The sequence below is a fragment of the Salmo trutta genome, chromosome 25, assembly GCF_901001165.1.
Source record: "Salmo trutta chromosome 25, fSalTru1.1, whole genome shotgun sequence".
NCBI lineage: Eukaryota > Metazoa > Chordata > Actinopteri > Salmoniformes > Salmonidae > Salmo > Salmo trutta.
This window is the reverse complement of record NC_042981.1, coordinates 24,138,015-24,161,675: the sequence shown is the minus strand read 5'-3', so window position 1 is coordinate 24,161,675 and position 23,661 is coordinate 24,138,015. Positions and strand designations below refer to the sequence as shown.

The 23,661-nt window shown below is 44.2% G+C and overlaps 1 protein-coding gene across 1 annotated transcript; it reads right to left on the bottom strand.

Annotated features, from left to right (window-relative positions):
* Window positions 1-16,627: 16,627 nt before the first annotated feature.
* On the bottom strand, window positions 16,628-20,011 carry LOC115162720 (protein LBH-like). The gene is made up of 4 exons (XM_029714187.1): window positions 19,745-20,011; window positions 17,929-18,019; window positions 17,486-17,684; window positions 16,628-17,371 (listed from the first exon to the last, which is right to left on the bottom strand). Exons 2-4 carry the CDS (start codon window positions 18,016-18,018, stop codon window positions 17,298-17,300), a joined length of 363 nt encoding a protein of 120 aa, XP_029570047.1. The 5' UTR covers window position 18,019; window positions 19,745-20,011; the 3' UTR covers window positions 16,628-17,297.
* Between the last annotated feature and the right edge of the window lie 3,650 nt (window positions 20,012-23,661).

Genomic DNA, 23,661 nt, shown 5'->3' with positions numbered 1-23,661 from the left:
ACCCTTGTCCTAACACAGTTAAACTAGGCTGCGTCTAATAGTCAGTATATCGGTGGAAACCCAACATTTATTCTCCCTTTAGTCTCCCTTTTAAAATGGAAATCAGCTACTTTGCATTCAGGCTACAGAACCCTACATCTATTGTAAAATAAAACGTCCATACCACATCACCACCACCCAGACAGAGCCCAGACGGAGCCCAGACAGAGTGTGTCAGGTCTGGTTTTAGCTTCAGAGAGATAAACCTGCCCAACCAGGGAGATGGAGGTCACTGAGGAAAGGTCCATCCTCTCCACAGTCACTCATGAACAGCACAGTAACCAGGAGAGGAATAGAGACACAATTTGTCACTTTAGTGCTGCCTACTTTGTGTTAAATTATATATTCCCAGTACAGTAGAGAGCGAGATAGATTATCGACTGTCATCCCCAAAGCTAAGAGCTTTAAATAGCCTTATCAGCTCTCTCAGAGGAGGCCTTTAGGATTGGGACTTTGCAGTGTTTAATGCTTAGTGATATTAATGTTTTCATATGTTGACACTGTGAGACCAGAATCACCTATTGCTTGTGATAGTTAGTTTTAGGTTGCGTGTCTTTATTTTAGGTACTACTTTTTATTTTGCTCACCACTTGGTGATGTAATTTATTGTAAAATAAAAATGTGTGATGCACCTGTCAGGTATTCCTCCCCTCCCCCGCTCCCCCTCTCCAGCGCTCGATGTCACCGGTCTACTAACCAACGTCCCTGGCAACCATCATTACGCACACCTGGACTTCATCATCACCTTGATTACTTTCTCTTTATTTAGCCCTAAGTAGCCTCAGTCATCAGGCAGTATTGGTTTGTCTTCACGTACAATACGCTGCCTTGCATCATCATCATCATCAGTATTAAAGTTTCTTTCTGCTCCTGCTTCCTGACTCCCTGCATATACAGTACGTGATAGAATACTGCCTTAGAATATGGAAGCAACAAAGGATAAAACCATCTTCCAGACGTTCAAGGAATAGGGTTATCTACTCTATCAACACCACGACCAGCTGGTGCAACTGGGTACGGCCATGGAGGAGCTCCTCCACGTTCTCCACCGCCTCGACACCACCTGCGAGACTCTCCCTACCCCTATCAGAGGGCATCCTACCACTGGTCGTCACAGTGAGCCAGTCCCCCAGCCTACCCAGCCATCCGCCCAGGTCAGTGATGTCCGACTGTCCCTTCCGGATAAGTATGACGGTACTCGATCAAAATACCATTACTTCCTACTCCAGTGCTCCCTCGATTTTGCCTATCAGAAGGGAGCTCCCACTACCGAGAGGTCCAAGGTTGCCACAGTCATTTCCCTGCTGACCAGGCGGGCGTTGGAGTGGGCTACCGTCGTCTGGGAGAGGAGAGGAAGAGCTAGGTTCCAATGAGAGGTTCATGGCTCTATTCAGGGAGGTCTTCGACCATCCTCCAGAAGGCAGAGAGGGAGGTGAACGACTTCTCCAACTCCAGCAGGGTGCCCAGAACACTGCAGAGTATGCTCTCACCTTTCGGACTGTGGCAGCCTCCAGCGGATGGAATGAGCCGGCGCTCCACACTCTATTCCGGAGAGCACTGCGTGAAGAGGTCCAGATGGAGTTGACGTGTTGGGATCACAACACATCCTTGGACACACTCATCCCGATGGCCATCCGTCTGGATAACCTTCTTCGGGAGTGCTGGCACCTACCTCTCTCCTCGCCCTCCTCCTTCAGCTGTCCTGAGGCATAGCCTGAACCCATGGAGGTAGGGGCCACACACCTCTCTGTCCCTATTGCGGCCAGGAGGGGCACCAGCTTCTGTGGTTTCTGATGCGTCCCAACCCGGGGTCCAATAGGGCAGAGGGGCGGACTTCGTTACTGATCTCCCCCCGTCTGATGGTTTCACCACTGTTATGGTTATTGTGGACAGATTCTCCAAATCCTGCCGTGTTATCCCTCTCTCTGCTCTCCTTACAGCTCTCCAGGTTGCTGAGGCACTGTTCCTGCAGGTCTTCCGGCACTATGGCCTTCCGGAGGACATCGTCTCTGACCGTGGCCCCCAATTCACGTCCCGGGTATGGAGAGCCTTCATGGAGAAGCTGGGGGCCATGGCCAGTCTCACATCTGGGTACCGGCCTCAGTCCAACGGGCAGGTGGAGATGACCAACCAGGAGCTGGGGAGGTTCCTAAGGAGTCACTGCCAGGACCGACAGGGGGAGTGCGCCCGGTTCCTTCACTGGGCGGAGTATGCCCAGAACTCACTCCGTCACTCCTTCCCCTTGGACTCCGAGCCAGAACGAGGCCCCTGCAGTGGACGAGTGGTTCCGGCATGTGGAATGCAGCCCACGTGAGGTTCCAGCACGCTGTCCACCATCAGAAGGATCAGGCGGACCGTCACCGCAGTGAGGCTCCTGTGTTCCATCCTGGTGATCGAGTCTGGCTCTCCACCAGGAACGTCCCACGCCACATGCCCTGCTGGAAGCTGAGACCCCGGTCTGTGGGGCACTTCAAGGTCCTCTGGAGGGTCAATGAGGTAACTTACCATTTACAACTCCCCACCAACTACCGGATCTCACCCTCTTTTCATGTTTCCCTCCTTAGGCCGGTGGTTCATGGTCCCATGGCTGATGCCGCACACTGCGACACCACACCGCCTCCCCTGGACATCGATGGGACCCCTGCCAATGCTGTCAGGTCCCTACTGGACTCCCAACATCGTAGGGGTCGGCTTCAGTACCTGGTGGACTGGGAGGGGTACGGCCCAGAGGAGCACTGTTGGGTTTCGGGTGGCCGACATCCTGAACCACAACACCGTCCGGGATTTCCAACTCCACCGTCCGGACCAGCCCGCTCCTCGTCCTCGGGGCCGTCCTCCTGGTCGGCGTCGTCCTACAACTGGAGCTGCGTTTCAGGGGGAATATTGTCATGCCTACTCCCGCTCCCCCTCTCCAGCGCTCGACGTCGCCGGTCTACTAACCACTGGCCCTGGAAACCATTATTACGCACAGCTGCTGCCCATCATTACGCACACCTGCTCCCCATCATTACACACACCTGGACTTCATCATCACCTTGATTACCTTCCCTTTATTTAGTCCTCAGTAGCCTCAGTCATCAGGCAGTATTGATTTGTTTTCACATTCAGTACGCTACCCTTTTTGTTCCTCTACCTAGCATCATCATTATTAAACTCTCTGCACCTGCTTCTTGACTCCCTTGTGTATACGTGATAGAGGTGAATCACACAAAGGCAGAATTACATTAAAAATCACTATCAATGTTCTGCTCATGTATGTGTCTAACTTCAGCATGATATGAACATTATCCTCCCTCCCACCTTCAGCAATACAGGAGAGTGTCAGGAAACCTGAATTATGCAACAAATCTGTCTGTTTAACTCCTCCAGTCTCTCTGTGCCATGAATCATCCTGTTCCCTCTCTCTACTCAGCGGAGGAAGGAGAACACCCAGGTGAAATGTGTTTCTCTCCAGCCCTATGTTGTCAGAGTAGCTTTTATGAAAATGTGTGTGAGTGAGAGAAAGGGCAAAAAGAGCTGGAGAAGAGGGGTGAAATGTTTTCTCTCTCTCTCTATGTTGTCAGAAGAGCTTTGTGGGATGTGTTCGAGCCATGTTCAGTGGAACTTTCCTCAGACAATTCAGACTGTTGGGCTTTTACACCAGCCATGGTCACAGATACAGTTGAAGTCGGAAGTTTACATACACCTTAGCCAAATACATTTAAACTCAGTTTTTCACAATTCCTGACATTTAATCCTTGTAAATATTCCCTGTTTTAGGTCAGTTAGGATCACAACTTTATTTTAATAATGTGAAATGTCAGAATAATAGTAGAGAGAATGATTTATTTCAGCTTTTATTTCTTTCATCACATTCCCAGTGGGTCAGAAGTTTACATACACTCAATTAGTATTTGGTAGCATTGCCTTTAAATTGTTTAACTTGGGTCAATCGTTTCGGGTAGCCTTCCACAAGCTTCTCACAATAAGTTGGTGTGAATTTTGGCCCATTCCTCCTGACAGAGCTAGTTAGGTTTGTAGGCCTCCTTGCTCGCACATGCTTTTTCAGTTCTGCCCACAATTTTTCTATGGGATTGAGGTCAGGGCTTTGTGATGGCCACTCCAATACCTTGACTTTGTTGTCCTTAAGCCATTTTGCCACAACTTTGGATGTATGCTTGGATTCATTGTCCATTTGGAAGACCCATTTGCGACCAAGCTTTAACTTCCTGACTGATGTCTTGAAATGTTGCTTCAATATTTCCACATAATTTTCCTCCCTCATGAAGCCATCTATTTTGTGAAGTGCACCAGACCCTCCTGCAGCAAAGCACCCCCACAACATGATGCTGCCACCCCTGTGCTTCATGGTTGGGATGGTGTTCTTCGGCTTGCAAGCATCCCCCTTTTTCCTCCAACATAACGATGGCCATTATGGCCAAACAGTTCTAGTTTTGTTTCATCAGACCAGAGGACGTTTCTTCAAAAAGTACAATCTTTGTCCCCATGTGCAGTTGCAAACCGTAGTCTGGCTTTTTTATGGCGGTTTTGGAGCAGTGGCTTCTTCCTTGCTGAGCGGCCTTTCCGTTTATGTCGATATAGGACTCGTTTTACTGTGGATATAGATACTTTTGTACCCGTTTCCTCCAGCATCTTCACAAGGTCCTTTGCTGTTGTTCTGGGATTAATTTGCACTTTTCGAACCAAAGTACATTCATCTCTAGGAGACAGAACACGTCTCCTTCCTGAGCGGTATGATGGCTGCGTGGTCCCATGGTGTTTATACTTGCGTACTATTGTTTGTACAGATGGACGTGGTACCTTCAGGAGTTTGGAAATTGCTTCCAAGGATGAACCAGACTTGTGGAGGTCTACAATTGTTTTTCTGAGGTCTTGGCAGATTTCTTTTGATTTTTCCATGTTGTCAAGCAAAGAGGCACTGAGTTTGAAGGTAGGCCTTGAAATACGTCCACACGTACACCTCCAATTGACTCAACTGATGTCAATTAGCCTATCAGAAGCTTCTAAAGCCATGACATAATTTTCTTGAATTTTCCAAGCTGTTTAAAGGCACAGTCAATTTAGTGTATCCTAACCGACTTGCCAAAACCATAGTTTGTTATCAAGAAATTTGTGGAGTGGTTGAAAAAAAGTTTTAATGACTCCAACCTTAGTGTATGTAAACTTCCAACTTCAACTGTATCAGCTGGTGGCTGGAGCATGTGAGCAACAGCCTTAATGGTTGCACTATAATCCACTGAGAGCTTTGCCATTTGAAAATAATACATTTACCTTAATAAGAGCATTTTCACAGCAGTTTAAATGGTCTGTGTTGTGAGAAAGGTCACATAAGTTAACAGACTTACGGAGGCAAAAATGTAGGTGTATTATGTACGATATCAGTATAGGCTACTGTTAATCATCTATAAATGTTTGATCAGTACATTTAGCGTATGATAAAATTATACCAGGTAGTGGTAGTGACATTTACTCAATGTACTTTATATTATCTTGTTTTGCTGTCTATTTCAATGATACATATATTTTTTTATACTATCGATATATTGTGTGACCATGATACTCTAGAGTAGGTTTCAGAAGCCTCCTTTATTACCTGGCACTAACATGCATGCGCCCTTTGTCCTGATCTTGTCCGCATTCTGATTGTGCCCACATTTACAGAAATATGTCTACACATAGTATTAAAATGTTTTTCATATCCATCCACTGTGTCAGTATTGTGACCCAATTTACTGGTCCCTCCCTGTATGCAAATTATTTGACAGCTATTCTTTCAAAATAATATGTATTTATTTTATACACATATTGATGCCATAAGTCAATGGTGCCGCCTGTAAATTATTTTAGAAGGCGGGATAATGATGATTTAAATGGTTTCGCTGTCCAGATCAGTCTGCACTTGTAAGTGTACAATGCGTGCCTGACTACCTACGAAAGTAGTCAGGAAGATCTGATCACAATCCACTCCTTGCTCCCCTCCTGGCACTGAGGATGTCAAATGGTAGTAGCCCAGCTGTGAGATGTGCCACCAGAGAGGAGGATCATCTCCCTTCCTGTACGAGATGGACATGCCAGCCATTGTGATTGCATTTGACAAGCAGACTGGGCTGTAAGATGCCTGGATGGGCTCAGTGAGTAATCCAGTCAAAACAGAGCTCTGTGTGTCCGGGAATGAAACGTGGAAGTGACAGAGGGGAAAGAGGGCACAAGAGCAAATAGGAGATGAGGAATAACCATAGACTTAAACCATAGACTTAGCTAGAAGACTCATATTTTTATTTGTCCCATTAGGTGTCTGTGAGAGCAAGGGCAGTGCCATTGATGACTGAAACAAATATTGTGTGACATTCATTTATTGTTGCCACCAGTGGTGTAAACAACTTTTACTTTTACGTCACTATATTCCTAAAGAAAGGTATGTACTTTTTACTCCATACACTTTCCCTGACACCCAAAAGTACATGTTACATTTTGAGAGGTGGAGGGTGACAGGAAAATGGTCCAATTCAAGAAAACATCCCTGGTCGCCTCTGATCTGGCGGACTCACTAAACACAAATGCTTCATTTGTAAATGATGTCTGAGTGTTGGAGTGTGCCCCTGGCTATCCGTAAATTAAACAAAACAAGAAAACTGTGCTGTCTGGTTAGCTTAATATAAGTATTTTGAAATTATTTATACTTTCACTTTTGATACTTAGGTATATTGTAGCATATATAATTACTTTTGATACTTAAGTATATTTAAAACCCAATACTTTTGGACTTTTACTCAAGTTGTATTTTACTGGGTGACCTCCACTTTTACTTTTACTTTTATGTTAAGGTATCTTTACTTTTACTCAGGTATGACAATTGGGTACTTTTTACACCACTGGTTGCCATTAGATGGCGGTGATATAGCCTAAAGCCACTTACAAACAAAAGCACCCAATTTGAAGAAGAAAACAATGCTCTGATCATTCGCTGACCGCTCCCAACCCGTAGGAATCCCCAGCCCACTATTTTAAAATGGTGGAAGCCCTCAATGGTAATGTCCTTGGAAAAAGGGGTTATTTCAAAGGAGAGATCTCTTTCCATCTCTATAGGACTAAGATAGAGGAATGGATTTAGTTTAGAGGTAACAACAATTATAACTAAATATTGTATGAAACTATTGTGTATTTAGGGGCATTATAGTAAATCTTTCAGCACTGAAAATCATATGCTCCAACAACACAAGCCACGAAGCAAAAACAAAAACTGCTCTTCAAATGTCATATAATACCCAAAGATCGATAAGCTCTTGTAGCAGGAAGGTGGTCTGTTTTCCAGGTTTTCCAGGCTGTTCTGCAGCAACTATCCACCCTCATCGGTCAGTGTCACCGACATAGGTGGCTGGCTGGTTTCATAATCAATCCACTCAAGTTAAGCTGTCTGTTTGTGACACACACAATTTATTCGTATTCACCAGCTATGTGGAGACAGAAACATGCAGCTGTGTTTGGAGGTCAAAAAGAAACTTTGCAATATCTGCCAACCTTGTGTGACTACATATTGAAAGTCAAGAGCCATCTGTTGTATGTGATGGCAGGTAAACTCTGACATGTAAGATACAGGTATGATAGTATACCTCTGCCCCCTCTCACCGTTGTACTGCCAGGGAAAGGGTGGTAATATGAGCCAACCACGGGGGCTGTGAGTGTCTGGGGGAAGGAGGATGGGGGCTCATTAATGATGCATAAAGCTATACTGTAACATTGGCTCCGTTTAGTGTGTGAGTACCAGAGATGCCCCAGAGTTTGCCCATGAAACTGGGGAATGTTAGAAAAACCACCAATAATACTACTGGAAAAACAGGCATCACATCGGCAACAAAAATGTTTTTCAAACACTCCACCTGGAGATGCCTCATACTCCCATTGTGCAACCCAACGAAGGGGAACTGAACGACCTACATCCAGGGGTCACAGAGCTTTTTCTCTAGAGATGCTGATTGCTTGTTTGTTTGTTTGTTTTTGGAACCCAATTCAGTCGCTGGTTTGTGTCTGGAAAGATAAATTCTATCTACAACCTTCCTTTCTCTTCATCGTTCATGTCGAGAGATTTGTCTGTAAGGGGCTGTTTTATCATTCTCTCCTGCTCCATCATGGAGTGCAATAGTAAATATAGCACTCCTACCCCTTGGGATTGGCTGTTTGCCAATAATTAATCACTCTGAGTGGGAAAGTGTGTGTGTGTGTGTGTGTGTGTGTGTGTGTGTGTGTGTGTGTGTGTGTGTGTGTGTGTGTGTGTGTGTGTGTGTGTGTGTACGCCTGTGAGGAGGAACTGACCCGTTTCTAAGTGTACAGTTGGTACTGATGAAGATCTATGCACAGTATTTGAACATCTGTAATATATACTCAAATGATATGAATTGGATGATATATTCTGATTTGTAATATAGTGCATTCGGAAAGTACTCATACCCTTTGACTTTTTCCACATTTTGTTACGTTACAGCCTTATTAAAAAATGTATTAAATAAAAACAATTATCTTCAATCTACGCAAAATACCCCACAATGACAAAGCGAAAACAGAAATATCTTATTTAAATAAGTACTCAGACCCTTCGCTATGAGACTCGAAATTGACCTCAGGTGCATCCTGTTTCCATTGATCATTCTTGATATGGTTCGACAACTTGATTGCAGACCACCTGTGGTAAATTCAATTGATTGGACATGATTTGGAAAGGCACACACCTGTCTATATAAGGTCCCACAGTTGACAGTGCATGTCAGAGCAAAAACCAAGCCATGAGGTCGAAGGAATTGTCGATAGAGCTCCGAGACAGGATTGTGTCGAGGCACAGATCTGGGGAAGAGTACCAAAAAATGTCTGCAGCATTGAAGGTCCCCAAGAACAGAGTGGCTTCCATCATTCTTAAATGGAATACATTTGGTACATCCAAGACTCTTCCTAGAGCTGGCCGCTCTGCCAAACTGAGCAATCAGGGGAGAAGGTCCTTGGTCAGGGAGCTGACCAAGAACCCGATGGTCACTCTGACAGAGCGTCAGAGTTCCTCTGTGGAGATGGGAGAACCTTCCAGAAGGACAACCATCTCTGTAGCACTCCACCAATCAGGCCTTTATGGTAGAGTGGCCAGACAGAAGCCACTCCTCAGTAAAAGGCACATGACAGCACGCTTGGAGTTTGCCAAAAAAGGCGCCTAAAGACTCTCAGAAACAAGATTCTCTGGTCTGATGAAAACAAAATTGAACTCTTTTGCTTGAATGCCAAGCGTCACGTCTGGAGGAGACCTGGCACCATCCCTGCGGTGAAGCATCGTGGTGGCAGCATCATGCTGTGGGGATGTTTTTCAGTGGGAGGGACTGGGAGACTAGTAAGGATCGAGGGAAAGAAGAACAGAGCAAAGTACAGAGAGATCCTTGATGAAAACCTGCTCTAGAGAGCTCAGGACCTCAGACTGGTGTGAAAATTCACCTTCCAAAAGGACAGCAACCCTCAACATACAGCCAAGACAACACAGGAGTGGCATGGAACAAGTCTCTGAATATCCTTGAGTGGCTCAGCCAGAGCCCGGACTTGAACCCGATCAAACATCTCTGGAGAGACCTGAAAATAATTGTGCAGCGACGCTCCCCATCCAACCTGACAGAGCTTGAGAGGATCTGCAGAGAAGAATGGGAGAAACTCCACAAATACAGGTGTGCCAAGCTTGTAGCGAGAAGACTCGAGGCTTTAATCTCTGCCAAAGGTGTGTCATGTCTTTGGGATCATTAAATTGAAGACTGTTATTTTATCAAATCAATTCTCTGTAATTATTATCACGTGATTAAACGAATCATGTAAATGTAATTAACTAGGAAGTTGGGGCACCAAGGAAAATCTTCAGATTACAAAGTTTTAATTTTCCTAATATAACTCTTCTAATTAATGAATTATTCTTTACCTCACATTAGCCTCATTCCAAGCATCGTAAATTGTTGGTTATCTGCACGAACCCAGCCTTTACTATGAATCATCCATACACCAATTGTCTTAATCATTTATTTACTAACTAAATAATCACAGAAATGCATAAACAAACAAACAGTAGATATGGTTACTAGGAAATGATAGGGGAGGTTCCCTAATGGGCTAAGCCGATATGACGGCTTGGTGGACAAAGGGAAGTGGGTGTGGACTGAGAATGGCGGGAAAGACAATTATATTAATTGAAATGCTAATCCTTTGCAGATGAACGCTCATTCATTCGGGAATAATTGCAATCAATATATATTTACGCTCAGTGTGTCGTTGTGATCTCTGTTGGAATCATCCATCTCTCTGTTGGAAAGTTCATCCAAGCGCCTCTCTGCTTCCCTGGAGTCTTTTGTGGTTTGAATGGATACTTCAGAGTACCATTCAGAAATGTTCTTATAGAATAGAAGTTTCGGCAGTTGTCGGTCTTCGCATCTCAGGTTCACATAATTTCTAGCTGCAGACTAGTAATTAGTATAGAAGATTTGCTTTTATTCTGTCGGGATCGATAGTCTCAGAGTTTAAACATTTCCAGCTGTGTAGCCAGTGCTCCACGTGGTATGGTTAGGAATTCAACAACCATTCCAACCTTAGCTTATATTGAGTTTTTTGTGGTCTCTACTCAACCTTTGCCCCCTCAGCTGATCGAGGTACGCGTGGTCTGAAGAGGATTTCTTCAGGTGGGGGTTTTATTCCTAACAGTAGAAAAGGGCTGTCCCATTAGCCAGATCATGTCTGTGCTCATGGGGGCGGGCCAATGACTTAGTTAAACTTTACAGGGAATACAATTCTCTCACATTAACGGTTCAACATCACCTTACATCATTTCACAAATAGTTTCATCTTTAGTCATTCATTTTATACAATAATTAGACGCAAACCTCATAACGGAGGCACCTGTATAAACAGAGTTATGGTAATGTGGCTGTATTGTCTTTGATGAGGTCACAAACATGAAACAAAATGGACCGGGTCGTAGCTGGCTTCTCCACCGACCATTTACACATTCTCCAAAACATGGATATTGTTCAGTTCTCAAGTTCTGTGATGTAGAAGAAGTTTATTTTTTCTACTGTGAAACTCTCTGTCTCTATACTGCCTGGCCAGAAGGAGAGTCTCCTCCAGGAATTTACAACCTGAGATAACAGAACCTGGGTGTAGGAGGGAGAGAGAGAGAGTTGGATGCCACGCTCTATACCCAGAAAGGGCCACGTCATGACAGGTGCTTCAAAAAAGTACTGAGTAAAGGGTCTGAACTCCAATTTGCATACCGCCCTAACAGATCCACAGATGATGCAATCTCTATTGCACTCCACACTGCCCTTTCCCACCTGGACAAAAGGAATACCTATGTGAGAATGCTATTCATTGACTACAGCTCAGCGTTCAACACAATAGTGCCCTCAAAGCTCATAAATAAGCTAAGGACCCTGGGACTAAACACCTCCCTCTGCAGCTGGATCCTGGACTTCCTGACGGGCCGCCCCTAGGCAGAAAGGGTAGGTAACAACACATCCGCCACGCTGATCCTCAACATGGCGGCCCCTCAGGGGTGCATGCTCAGTCCCCTCCTTATGACTGCACGGCCAGGCACGACTCCAACACCATCATTAAGTTTGCCGATGACACAACAGTGGTAAGCCTGATCACCGACAATGACGAGACAGCCTATAGGGAGGAGGTCAGAGACCTGGCCGGGTGGTGCCAGGACAACAACCTCTCCCTCAATGTGATCAAGACAAAGGAGATGATTGTGGACTACAGGAAAAGGAGGACCGAGCACACCCCATTCTCATCGACGGGGCTGTAGTGGAGCAGGTTGAGAGCTTCAAGTTCCTTGGTGTCCACATCACCAACAAATGAACATGGTCCAAGCACACCATGACAGTTGTGAAGAGGGCACGACAAAACCTATTCTCCCCTCAGGAGACTGAAAATATTTTTGTTATGGGTCCTGAGATCCTCAAAAGGTTCTAGAGCTGCACCATCAAGAGCATCCGGACTGGTTGCATCATTGCCTGGTATGGCAACTGCTCGGCCTCCGACCGCAAGGCACTACAGAGGGTAGTGCATACGGCCCAGTACATCAATGGGGCCAAGCTTCCTGCTATCCAGGACCTATATAATAGGTGGTGTCAGAGGAAGGCCCTAAAAATGTTCAAAGACTCCAGCCACCCTAGTCATATACTGTTCTCTCTGCTACCGCACGGCAAGCGGTACCGGAACGCTAAGTCTAGGTCCAAGAGGTTAATAAACAGCTTCTACCCCAAAGCCATAAGAGTCTTATCAAATGGCTACCCAGACTATTTGCATTGCCCCCCCACCCCCTCTTTTTCTCCACTGCTACTCTCTGTTAATATCAATGCATAGTCACTTTAATAACGCTACCTACATGTACATATTACCTCAATTACTTCAAACAGCCGGTGTCCCCGCACATTGACTCTGTACCCGTACCCCCTGTATATAATTTCGCTATTGTTATTTTACTGCTGCTCTTTAATTACTTGGTCCTTGTATTTCTTATTTGTAATTTTTTTAACTACATTGTTGGTTAAGGTCTTGTAAGTAAGCATTTCACTGTAAGGTCTTCACCTGTTGTATTCGGCACATGTGACTAATACAATTTGAATACTTATGTAAATGTAATATTTCATTTTATTTATTTTTTATAAATTTGCAACACATTTTTAAAACCTGTTGTCAGGTGCGTCGTAGAAAGTGGACCAAGGCGCAGCGGGTATCGTGCTCATCTTTTATTTATATAAGTGAACACTTAAACAAAATAAATAGACATAAACCAACAGTTCCGTAAGGACACAAGGACTATACGAAAAACAACTACCCAAACACAAGAGAAAATAAACCCACTTAAATATGGCCTCCAATTAGAAGCAATGACAACCAGCTGCTTCTAATTGGAGGTCGTTCCCAGAACTAACATAGAAATAGAAAACCCACATAGAAATAGAAAACATCGAACATACACCAAAAACCCCAAAACAAACACCCCCTGCCACGCCCTGACCAAACTACAATCACAAAATAACCCCTTTTACTGGTCAGGACGTGACAGTAAACCCCCCCCCCCCCCCCCCCCCAAAGGTGCAGACCCCGGATGCACCTGAAACAAAAAAACTAACAAAACCATAACCCCAATATTAAAGGGAGGGAAGGGAGGGTGGCTACCGTCACCGACAGCTACCGTGCTACACCCCCCCTCCCCAATCATCCAACTACGGAGGTGGCTCTGGCCTTAGTCCCCATTCAAACCTGTCCACCCCCGCTGAAGGCTCAGGGCTGTAGCCCACCGCTGAAGGCTCTGGGCTGAGGAGCGACTCTGGCTGCGCCGGACTGGCGGGCGACTCTGGCTGCGCCGGACGACTCTGGAGGCCAAGTGCTCACAGCAGGCACTGGCTGTACCGGGTTATGGAGGCGCACTGGAGGGTGAGTGCGAGGAGCAGGAACAGGACGTACTGGACTGGCGCACTAGAGGCCTGATGCGTGGGGCTGGCTTTGGAGGCACCAGACTGGTGACACGCACCTCAAGGCTAGTGCGAGGAGCAGGAACAGGATGTACTGGACTGGGCAGGTGCCTAGAGGCCTGATGCGTGGGGCTGGCTTTGGAGGCGCCAGCCTAGTAACACGCACCTCAGGGCAAGTGCGAGGAGCAGGAACAGGGTAAACTGGACCCTGGAGACGCACTGGAGGTCTGGAGCATAAAGCCTGCACAACCCTTCCTGGCTGAGTGCTCAACATAGCCTGGCCATACTGAGGAGCTTTTACCGATCGCACCGGCCTTTGAATGCGTCTGGGCAATAGAGTGCGCATTTCTGCATAGCTCGGTGCTTTCTTGAGCCAGCTCCTCGTAATAAGCACGGGGAGTTGGCTCAGGTCTCCATCCTGACTCTGTCCAACTCCCCGTGTGCCCCCCCGATGCCTCTCGGGCTCCTCTAGCTCCCTTAGTTTGTCCTCCCAGAATCGTCGTTCATCCTCCCACGTCTATCCTTTTTTCCAGTGCTCCAATCCCCGCTGCTTGGTCCTGGTTTGGTGGGTAGTTCTGTCAGGTGCATCGTAGAAAGTGGACCAAGGCGCAGTGGGTATCGTGCTCATCTTCTTTTATTTATATAAGTGAACACTTAAACAAAATAAATAGACATAAACCAACAGTTCCGTAAGGACTATACGAAAAACAACTACCCACAAACACAAGAGAAAATGAACCCACTTAAATATGGCCTCCAATTAGAAGCAACGACAACCAGCTGCTTCTAATTGGAGGTCGTTCCCAAAACGAACATAGAAATAGAAAAACTAAGAAACCCACATAGAAATAGAAAACATAGAACATACACCAAAACCCCCGAAAAACACACAAAACAAACACCCCCTGCCACGCCCTGACCAAACTACAATAACAAAATAACCCCTTTTACTGGTCAGGACGTGACACCTGTTTTGTCATTATGGGGTATTGTGAGTAGATTGATGAGGGTAAAAACGACTTCATCAATTTTAGAATAAGGCTGTAACGTAACAAAATGTGAATAAAAATCAAGGGATCTGAATACTTTCCGAATGCACTGTATAATTATAACTTTATCTTAGAGAAACATACTAGAAACAAATCTGTCTCATGAAAGGATTCACACTGCGACAGTTCAGATGATTGTGACAAAGAAACTGTTAATGTGCCATTTTATGCTGCTAACTGAAGTTCTCCTCGGCTCTGCCATTTGTAGTGCCTCTTATCAACAATTGATTAAAATGACATTTAATGCGTGTTGGAAAGGTTACAGGTGTGACCTTCTGATGTGGTACATATGTGGACTGCATCACTAACAGAGAGAAGTAGCCTTGAGTTCTTCACTGAAATGATAGTGGTTATGTTACACTGATTAATGTTATTCTATAAAGCAAGCATTCAGAAAGTGCATTTTTGCTTGTAATTCTGTAGTGAGGCTGTTGTTCTATCTCCCTGATTACATGAACTGAATGTATAGTAGTTTAAGTTGGTGTGGTTAAGAGCCTTTGCAGGATAAATTACCATATGGACAGTAAACAAGAGGCAGAGAATCTCTGTTGGGAGATTTTACTGTGAATCTTTATGGCCTCATTGGAGGAGCTCTGCCTCTGAAGGTTCTCTCTCATCTTCACATCATCTACAGTGAGTGAATAACTGCCAAAAGACATGCCCTCTCAAAGCCTTCATTTCAGTCCTTGGTCTGGGTGGGAAAAGACAGTCGGACACAAATGCACAGGCATGTCCTAGTTTTCCTGACCTTGGCCTCATTTAAGCATAATGACCCTGCCATGAAAGTTCTCTGCCCTGCTGCCCTGATGATGGGGAGACAACATCCCCATCCAGTTCCAGCTGGGCGAGAGGAGGCTGAAAGTGATGTTAAAGGCTGAGGATGCTGGGTGGGTGGTGAGACTGAGCAGAGATAGGTTAGGTGTGGTGTGTGGTGGGGAATCTAACTTGACCCATCACGACCCGCTTTGAAGGACCTATTTGAAGCCAGCAGAAGAGGAAGATGAAAGTGGGAACACAGCGTGGGCACCACAAGAACAAAGATCCCTTTTAAAAGCTGGGAAAAAACACCTGATGCACCTCACCTTAATGCTATTCTATCAAAAGGCACTTTTACATCAACAGGGAGGGAAGTGGCTGTCTGACGTGGTTCACTCTTTGTCCTACAAAATGGAACAAAATAGAAATCAAAGAGGATGGAAAAAACACAGACAGAAGGTTGTAAATGTACTTGTGATGATAATCACCATGATAAAGGGGACACTGGTGATGGTGATTGTATCAACATGCAGAGAGAGAATAAACAGGCATGTTTTATACAACTGGGTCAAATATAGCTTCAGAAATGATATGGAAATCTGCTTGCCATGGTGATGCTGCAGCCATGTCAAAAGGCTGTTACCTTTTGACATGGCTGTAGCTGTATCTTGCTGTATGTAAAAGCACAACTATTTCTACTTGAGAGCACAATATGCTATTGTGACCAAAGAGAAAAATGATGTCTGGTGTTTATGATGAAATAGTTATAATAATAATCAAGGAGTAACATACTAAATCACTAGAGTCCTGTTGCAGTAGTTGGGTACCTTGTCTAATATTTTGATACATCATTGTGAGTCTTCATCAAATTTGAAGACCCAGTGAACCTCTAAATAGTGCACAGTATTGACATTCCATTAAAATAATAGACATTTGATAAAAATATTCCTGACCATATTTATTTTTTCTCTTTCACTCCTTTGCTCTCCAATGCTGCCCTTTTGTTTTTCCCAAGGTGAGCATGTTTGCTGTGCCGAAGGGCTCTTAACAAGGCTGTCAGCTGAAAGGTCGCATCCAAAAAGGATAGAGAGATAGAAAAATAAGATTGAGTCCCTGCCACTCATGTCTGTGTCTAGATGAAGACTGAATCTGACCTATAGCAGGAAACCAGATTCAAGAGAGCCATCAGACATGGGGATTGTGGATGGTGGGGAGTGGATCGACGTGAAGGGGGTGAGAGAGAGAGGGGGAGAAAAGTAGAAAGGCAAAGGCTGACAAAATCAACAAAAAAGGTTCGGCAAGCCTAAAGACTTTATTGTTTGTGCAATAACTGAGGCTTCAATCTCAGCACTCACTTTTTGATTGTTTATAAAAACTGCAGATGAGAAAAATGCAGTTGCGATACATACACAGTATTTTTACTCCCATTGATTGTAACAACTAGGACTATCTCTGGATGTTAGCTGTTGCTTTTTATAGTAGAACAAGTTGAAAGAACTCACTTACACAATCAGAATCCTAGTTTTTCACTAGACAGGAATACCCACAGTTGTCACCACTTTATCTAGCTTACATTTTACTTGGAGTGCAGGCTGGACACAACTTTGAATACTGCTGTTCAAAAACACCTCAGTTCTTACAAAATACTCCACATTTTTACACAACGTATCAAAATATCTACAATGAGAGGACAACAAAATGATTCAGTGCTGCGTAGCTGTGTTCTAGTCTGCATGTATATGAAACTGCACAAGCAAGCTATTTAAGACAGCTTTACAGACCGCTGTACAGCCTGAAACATCAGAATGAACTCATTGGTTTTCTTGCCGTGCGCAGGGTGTGAGGGTAACGACCCTCCAAGTCCCTCCTCCACTCTCCTCAGTGCCCCTGCCCACCTGTCTATCTTTCTTACTCTGGACACATTTACAGTGAGAGCAGCTGTGGAGGTGGATGGATGATCTTCTCAGTTAGATTCCTCCACTACGGCCCCAGACACCACTTCACTGCTGTCCTGCACCCCAAGATTCAGATCTTCGTCTGGGAGACACATGGAGAGAGGTGTCACAATCAGATAGGGAAAGAGTCTCTCTCTCTCTCACACACACACACACTACATTGAGGTAATCAGAATATCATGGCAGGTTATCCTACCTGCGGTCTGGTCCTGTGTGGTCTGAAGAGGTGTGTGTTTGTGGGGCTGCATCCCGCCTGGGGCCTCTACAGAGTTGGGATCCATAGGGGGCCAGCGGAGCTCCCCGCTTTCCACATTGCCCCCATCAGAGGGCTCCACCACAATAGAGGGAAGTCTCTTGGATAGCTTGGGATTCCGCTCATGGGTATCTAGGAAAGTCTGGACACAAGAAGTAGGGTCGATTGACTCTTCATTAGGGTGTTTTACTCTTTCTTATAGGGATTTGAAGTTCAAATCTGAGACCTTTGCAATGAGAGCTCATACAACATTTTACTAGAAAGATCCAAAATTAAAGGCACATTCATAATTAGTAGGCTGTCAATTAATCTCTTGGTTGAGTGACTGTTGATGGATGGATGATGGATGGAGGATGGATGATGGATTGAGGCAACAGTAGACTCACCTGAAAGGATATGCCCTGATCCCCTGATGCTGCTCCAGCTACACTGAAGTCCTTTATCACAGGTTCCTGTGTGTTCATCACCTCAGTCATCCTATGGACAACAAGGGGACCAAGGCAATACTGCTGTTGTATACCCTTTTATGCAAAGAAACGGATGTGGTTTATTTCTATAATACATTCATACAGATGTAGGATCTTAATTTGATCACCCTGTTGCAGGATAACATTCTTGCAATACACTTGTAGTGTATTTGAGGTTTAAAAAGGCTTCTGAAGTTTGTAATAACCACTTAGAAATTTCAGACTTGATTTTCCCTTATGAAAAATGTATAAACCCCAACAAAAATGTCCATTCATTATAATCCAAATAAAAATTCACATTTCCTGTTGCTGCAGGATTATTTTCCTGCTGTAAGAAAACTGTCTCAAATGAAGATCCTACATCTAAATCGCAATTCTACTCAGAGCTACTCAAGTCAATTGTGATGCTTTTTTAAACCCCCTTCTTGGTCATTCTTGCTTCCCTCACTCGCTCAGCTGTTGCTTATTTGATGACAACTTTGATGAGAGAGTACAGTAGTGCCAAGCCAGCCTCTGTGGTCCAATGAGACAGCCCTAATGTTGAAAGTGTTTTGACACAGAAATCATAGTCACTTTACAGGGTCCTGTACTTCCAGTCTCACATGCAAATAAGCATACAGAAACCTGGCACTTCAAGAACAACCTAAACTCAGAAAATATTAAGACTGTGTAGCAGAAACTTGTCTGAAGAAGGCTTCTTTTTTTTGAAATGGGATTGACAGTCTGTGTGATTTTCTGAGTATAGCAGTTGGCAAAGTTTGGAAAAAGACAGCTGATTTGGTTGTTTTCAAGTGTGTACTATGTAGTAATTACTGATGATATGAAAGTCTGAATTCTGTCCTTTAAACCTGGATGTGTTTTGTTTTTTCTTCCTTGTGTCATATTACTATGGTATATTTTCAAGCTAATTGCTGCTATAATCCTACTCAAAGCACATATTGTCCCTAGATGGAATTCCTGTGGTCACTTTGTGTTGTGACCTTTCAGCCGTCCTCGCTCCAAGGGAAAGGCTTCTCTTATTCAATAGCAGTTGTGAAGTCATATTAGCATGGTTCAATGTAATTGCGAAAGCTTTGGTACACATTGCTGTGGGTTAAGAGTTGGTATGTAGTGTTACCCCATACAAACACATCTACCTACTGTAATGATGGCATGACACCAACAGACATCAAGTTAAAATAAAATACCACAGCATGATGTGACTAGGAGGAAAGGTGTGTGAGTGATAAGATGGATGCAGATGGAAAGAATGTCATCAAGGTGCATCCAACTATTCAAAAGCAAAGTCGGCATACATTCCAACCCAATAAAGTGTTTCTCTTGTCAGAGGCACAGGTTCAAATACAGTAAGTGTAATCTTTACTATTGTCCTATTTCAGAGCCAAGCAATATTGTTTAGCTGGACTAACTACTAAAATGCACTCACCTATATCCAATCCTTTCATATTAGTAAGGACTAAGAAATATGGCATAGGAAAGGAGGCAGCTCTTAGTATTAAGACGCACTCATGTCATACCGTGACACAATGTAGTTGCAATTGTCCAGCTCTGTCCGAAATGCAGTCCCAATAGACTCAGTGATCTATCAGTGCTAAACTGTAAAACACTACATTTGAACACTCTATTCTCTATTATTATAGGATATTTGTGTTTGTCCTAAGCCATTTGTTGATAAACACAAACTGTTTATAGGCTACGAACTCTAACTGTGCGCACCTTAATCATGAATGTCTACCTGTTTGGAGCGTTTACGTCCTTCAAAGTGGAGTTGAGGAAGATGTTTTTTCAGAATGTCTTTTTTTCGAGAGAGAGAAATCCGAGAGACAAGTGTCCTTATACACAGTGATGTTCCGAATGAAGTTTCCTCAGCACGCGAGTACTGGAGTATGCGCACTTGCGCAGTCGGGTGACTGACACCATCTGACACCATTGCCTACTGAGAGACCACAGGTAGGATAGAGACAAGAGAATAATTGATTATTCTGCCAAAATTATTACCCAAGAGTGTGCACTTGGACAGTTGCGATTTTAACATGTACATCTTGGTGGGGCAAAATAATCGAACAAATATTAGCGCATGCCAGTAAAGCCACTACACAACACCAAACAATACATTACTTGCACTATAACGGTGACAAAAGGTACCCACAAACTGTTAGGGCCTACATAGAGCTGTCCCAACAGCAGAGCTTTCTTTTCAGCACCATGGAGTGAATCCTTACCACTGCTACACCTGGCTATCAGCGGAGCCTTGTCTGGCAGCAAAACAGTTCATTCAGACTAATTTACTGCTGTTTAAAAAACATAGCTGATATGGCTGACTTGCTTAACCAAATGTGGTTTCAACTGACAATTGAGATGAACAAAATATGGCATAAGGGGACGACGAGCGGATAAGAGGAAATCCGTAATTTCGATTAAGACATCAATGAGCAAGTTAGGATGGACGTAATCAATAAACTCAGCTAAAAAATAAACGTCCTTTTTTCAGGACCCTGTCTTTCAAAGATAATTTGTAAAAATCCAAATAACTTCACGGATCTTCATTGTAAAGGGTTTAAACACTGTTTCCCATGCTTGTTCAATGAACCATAAACAATTAATGACATTGCACGTGTGGAATGGTCGTTAAGACAGTAACAGCTTACAGATGGTAGGCAATTAAGGTCACAGTTAGGAAAACTTAGGACACTAAAGAGGCCTTTCTACTGACTCTTAAAAACACCAAAAGAAAGATGCCCAGGGTCCCTGCACATCTGCATGAACGTGCCTTAGGAATGCTGCAAGGAGGCATGAGGACTGCAGATGTGACCAGGGCAATAAATTGCAATGTCCATACTGTGAGACGCCTAAGACAGCGCTACAAGGAGACAGGGCGGACAGCTGATCGTCCTTGCAGTGGCAAACCACGTGTAACAACACCTGCACAGGATCGGTACATCCGAACATCACACCTGCGGGACAGGTACAGGATGGCAACAACAACTGCCCGAGTTACACCAAGAACGCAAAATCCCTCCATCAGTGCTCAGACTGTCCGCAATAGGCTGAGAGAGGCTGGACTGAGGGCTTGTAGGCCTGTTATAAGGCAGGTCCTCACCAGACATCACCAGCAACAACATCGGCTATGGGCACAAACCCACCGTCACTGGACCAGACAGGACTGGCAAAAAGTGCTCTTCACTGTCGCGGTTTTGTCTCACCAGGGGTGATGGTCGGATTCGCGTTTATCATCGAAGGAATGAGTGTTACACCGAGGCCTGTACTCTGAAGCGGGATCTATTTGGATGTGGAGGGTCCATCATGGTCTGGGGCGGTGTGTTACAGCATCATCGGACTGAGCTTGTTGTTATTGCAGGCAATCTCAACGTTGTGCGTTACAGGGAAGACATCCTCCTCCCTCATGTGGTACCCTTCCTGCAGGCTCATCCTGACATGACCCTCCAGCATGACAATGCCACCAGCCATACTGCTCGTTCTGTGCGTGATTTCCTGCGAGACAGGAATGCCAGTGTTCTGCCATGGCCAGCGAAGAGCTCGGATCTCAATCCCATTGAGCACGTCTGGGACCTGTTGGATCGGAGGGTGAGGGCTAGGGCCATTCCCCCCAGAAATGTCTGGGAACTTGCAGGTGCCTTGGTGGAAGAGTAGGGTAACATCTCACAGCAAGAACTGGCAAATCTGGTGCAGTCCATGAGGAGGAGATGCACTGCAGTACTTAATGCAGCTGGTGGCCACACCAGATACTGACTGTTGCTTTTGATTTTGACCCCCCCCCCCCCCCCCCCCCCCCTTTGTTCAGGGACACATTATTCCATTTCTGTTAGTCCCATGTCTGTGGAACTTGTTCAGTTTATGTCTCAGTTGTTGAATCTTATGGTCATGCAAATATTTACACATGTTAAGTTTGCTGAAAATTAACGCAGTTGACAGTGAGAGGACGTTTCTTTTTTTGCTGAGTTTATAACTATTTGTTCAGCACTTTGAAATGTACAGTGACAGAATTCAGAACATGGGCCGTTCTTACAGTATTCTCTATGTACACCAAGTCTGAACCGTAGGATAAGTAAAAGGGGCATATAAGCAGACAACGAAAGCTCTTACAATAGTCAAGGATTACATTTCTCTAGAACTGGCTATAGGCTACATGTGCACAACCAAGTCAGAACAGTAGGCTAAGTTATGAGGGGAAAAGGGACCAAATTATTAGGGTGAGGCACATGGGCTACTAACAGCGTACTACACAACATAACATACACTTAGCATTACTTTCTAGGCTACAGTATACATACCTCCCTGGCATATGACATAATTTATGCAGCAGCATACAATACATTTTTGGATTCACATTGTTGTGCTGTGCTCACTTGAACAGGAAGGTGGGCGGCAGTCCTTCTTGAGGGCAAATTTTGTCATCAAACTTTGTCATCAAAGTCTGGCTTTCTGTATTTATGTTGCTTTCAAGACAACTGTAAACTCGGAAAAAAACAAGGTTGAATCATGACATCAGTGATCATCAGGTCAGAGCTCTAGAAAGAGGCCCGAGTTCATGACTTGGAATTCCGAGTCGAGTTGGATGACTGTTCAAAACGCATTTTCCCAGTCGGCGCTCGTTTTTTCAGAGTTCCCAGTTGTCTTGAACTCACTGAAGTCTAACATTTCCCAGTTCTGAGTTTCCAGTTGTTTTGAATGAGGCAGAAGTCATGCTGGATTGACAGCATGGCCAATGTATTCAACCTTTTCTGGCCCATTGTGTTGAATGTTTATCCTTTTAAGCTTGGAAAAGAGACCCTTAAACCCAGACTTGGCCCACACACCCACTCCACTGAAAAGCAAGATAGTGATTGCTTTGCAACACTTGTAGTTAACCATTGATTCCTTCCAAATCAGTCATTGTTGAATTTGCTATTTCCAACTTGTTGTGTAATGTTAATGTCCAATGGCCAATGAGCACCGATACGTTTTATCTATAATTTATCTTCATATGACAAGGATTGAAAAGGATTTGCCAGTAGATTGTCGACTTGATTCATGATGATGACTGCTTGTCGAGCTTGCTAGGTAAGATTTTGAAAGTATGATGTTGACATGATCAGTCCAATCAAAGCTATGATAGATATAACGTGATTTGACGTAATTTTATCTGTGGCCAATGACCTTGAGCCTTCTTGGATGGGCACTTCTAATGTAATCCTATGGCAGCACCCAAGGAGCTTGAATTTTCGAGCTCTCCCCGTAACTTTTGTGGTGAAGTAATGTCCCCATGAGTGACAGAACGCTGAGCCAATCACTGTGCAACTAGAGAACATTACCAACCCCTATGGTCTGTATTTTCCGCTGGCTGCCCCACTACCACAAAAAGCACTGAGCTAGGCTGAAACACCTGCATTTTGGAGCTGACTTACTCAAGAACGCAAACAAGAGACCATGTTTGTATGCAGCTTTATTAACTAAAATATATATTTTTTACATTGTTTGCAGATGATATGTGACACGTATTATATATATATATATCTTTATATATATATATATATATATATATATATATATATATATATATATATATATATATATATATATATATATATGTATATACAGTTGAAGTCGGAAGTTTACATACACTTAGGTTGGAGTCATTAAAACTCGTTTTTC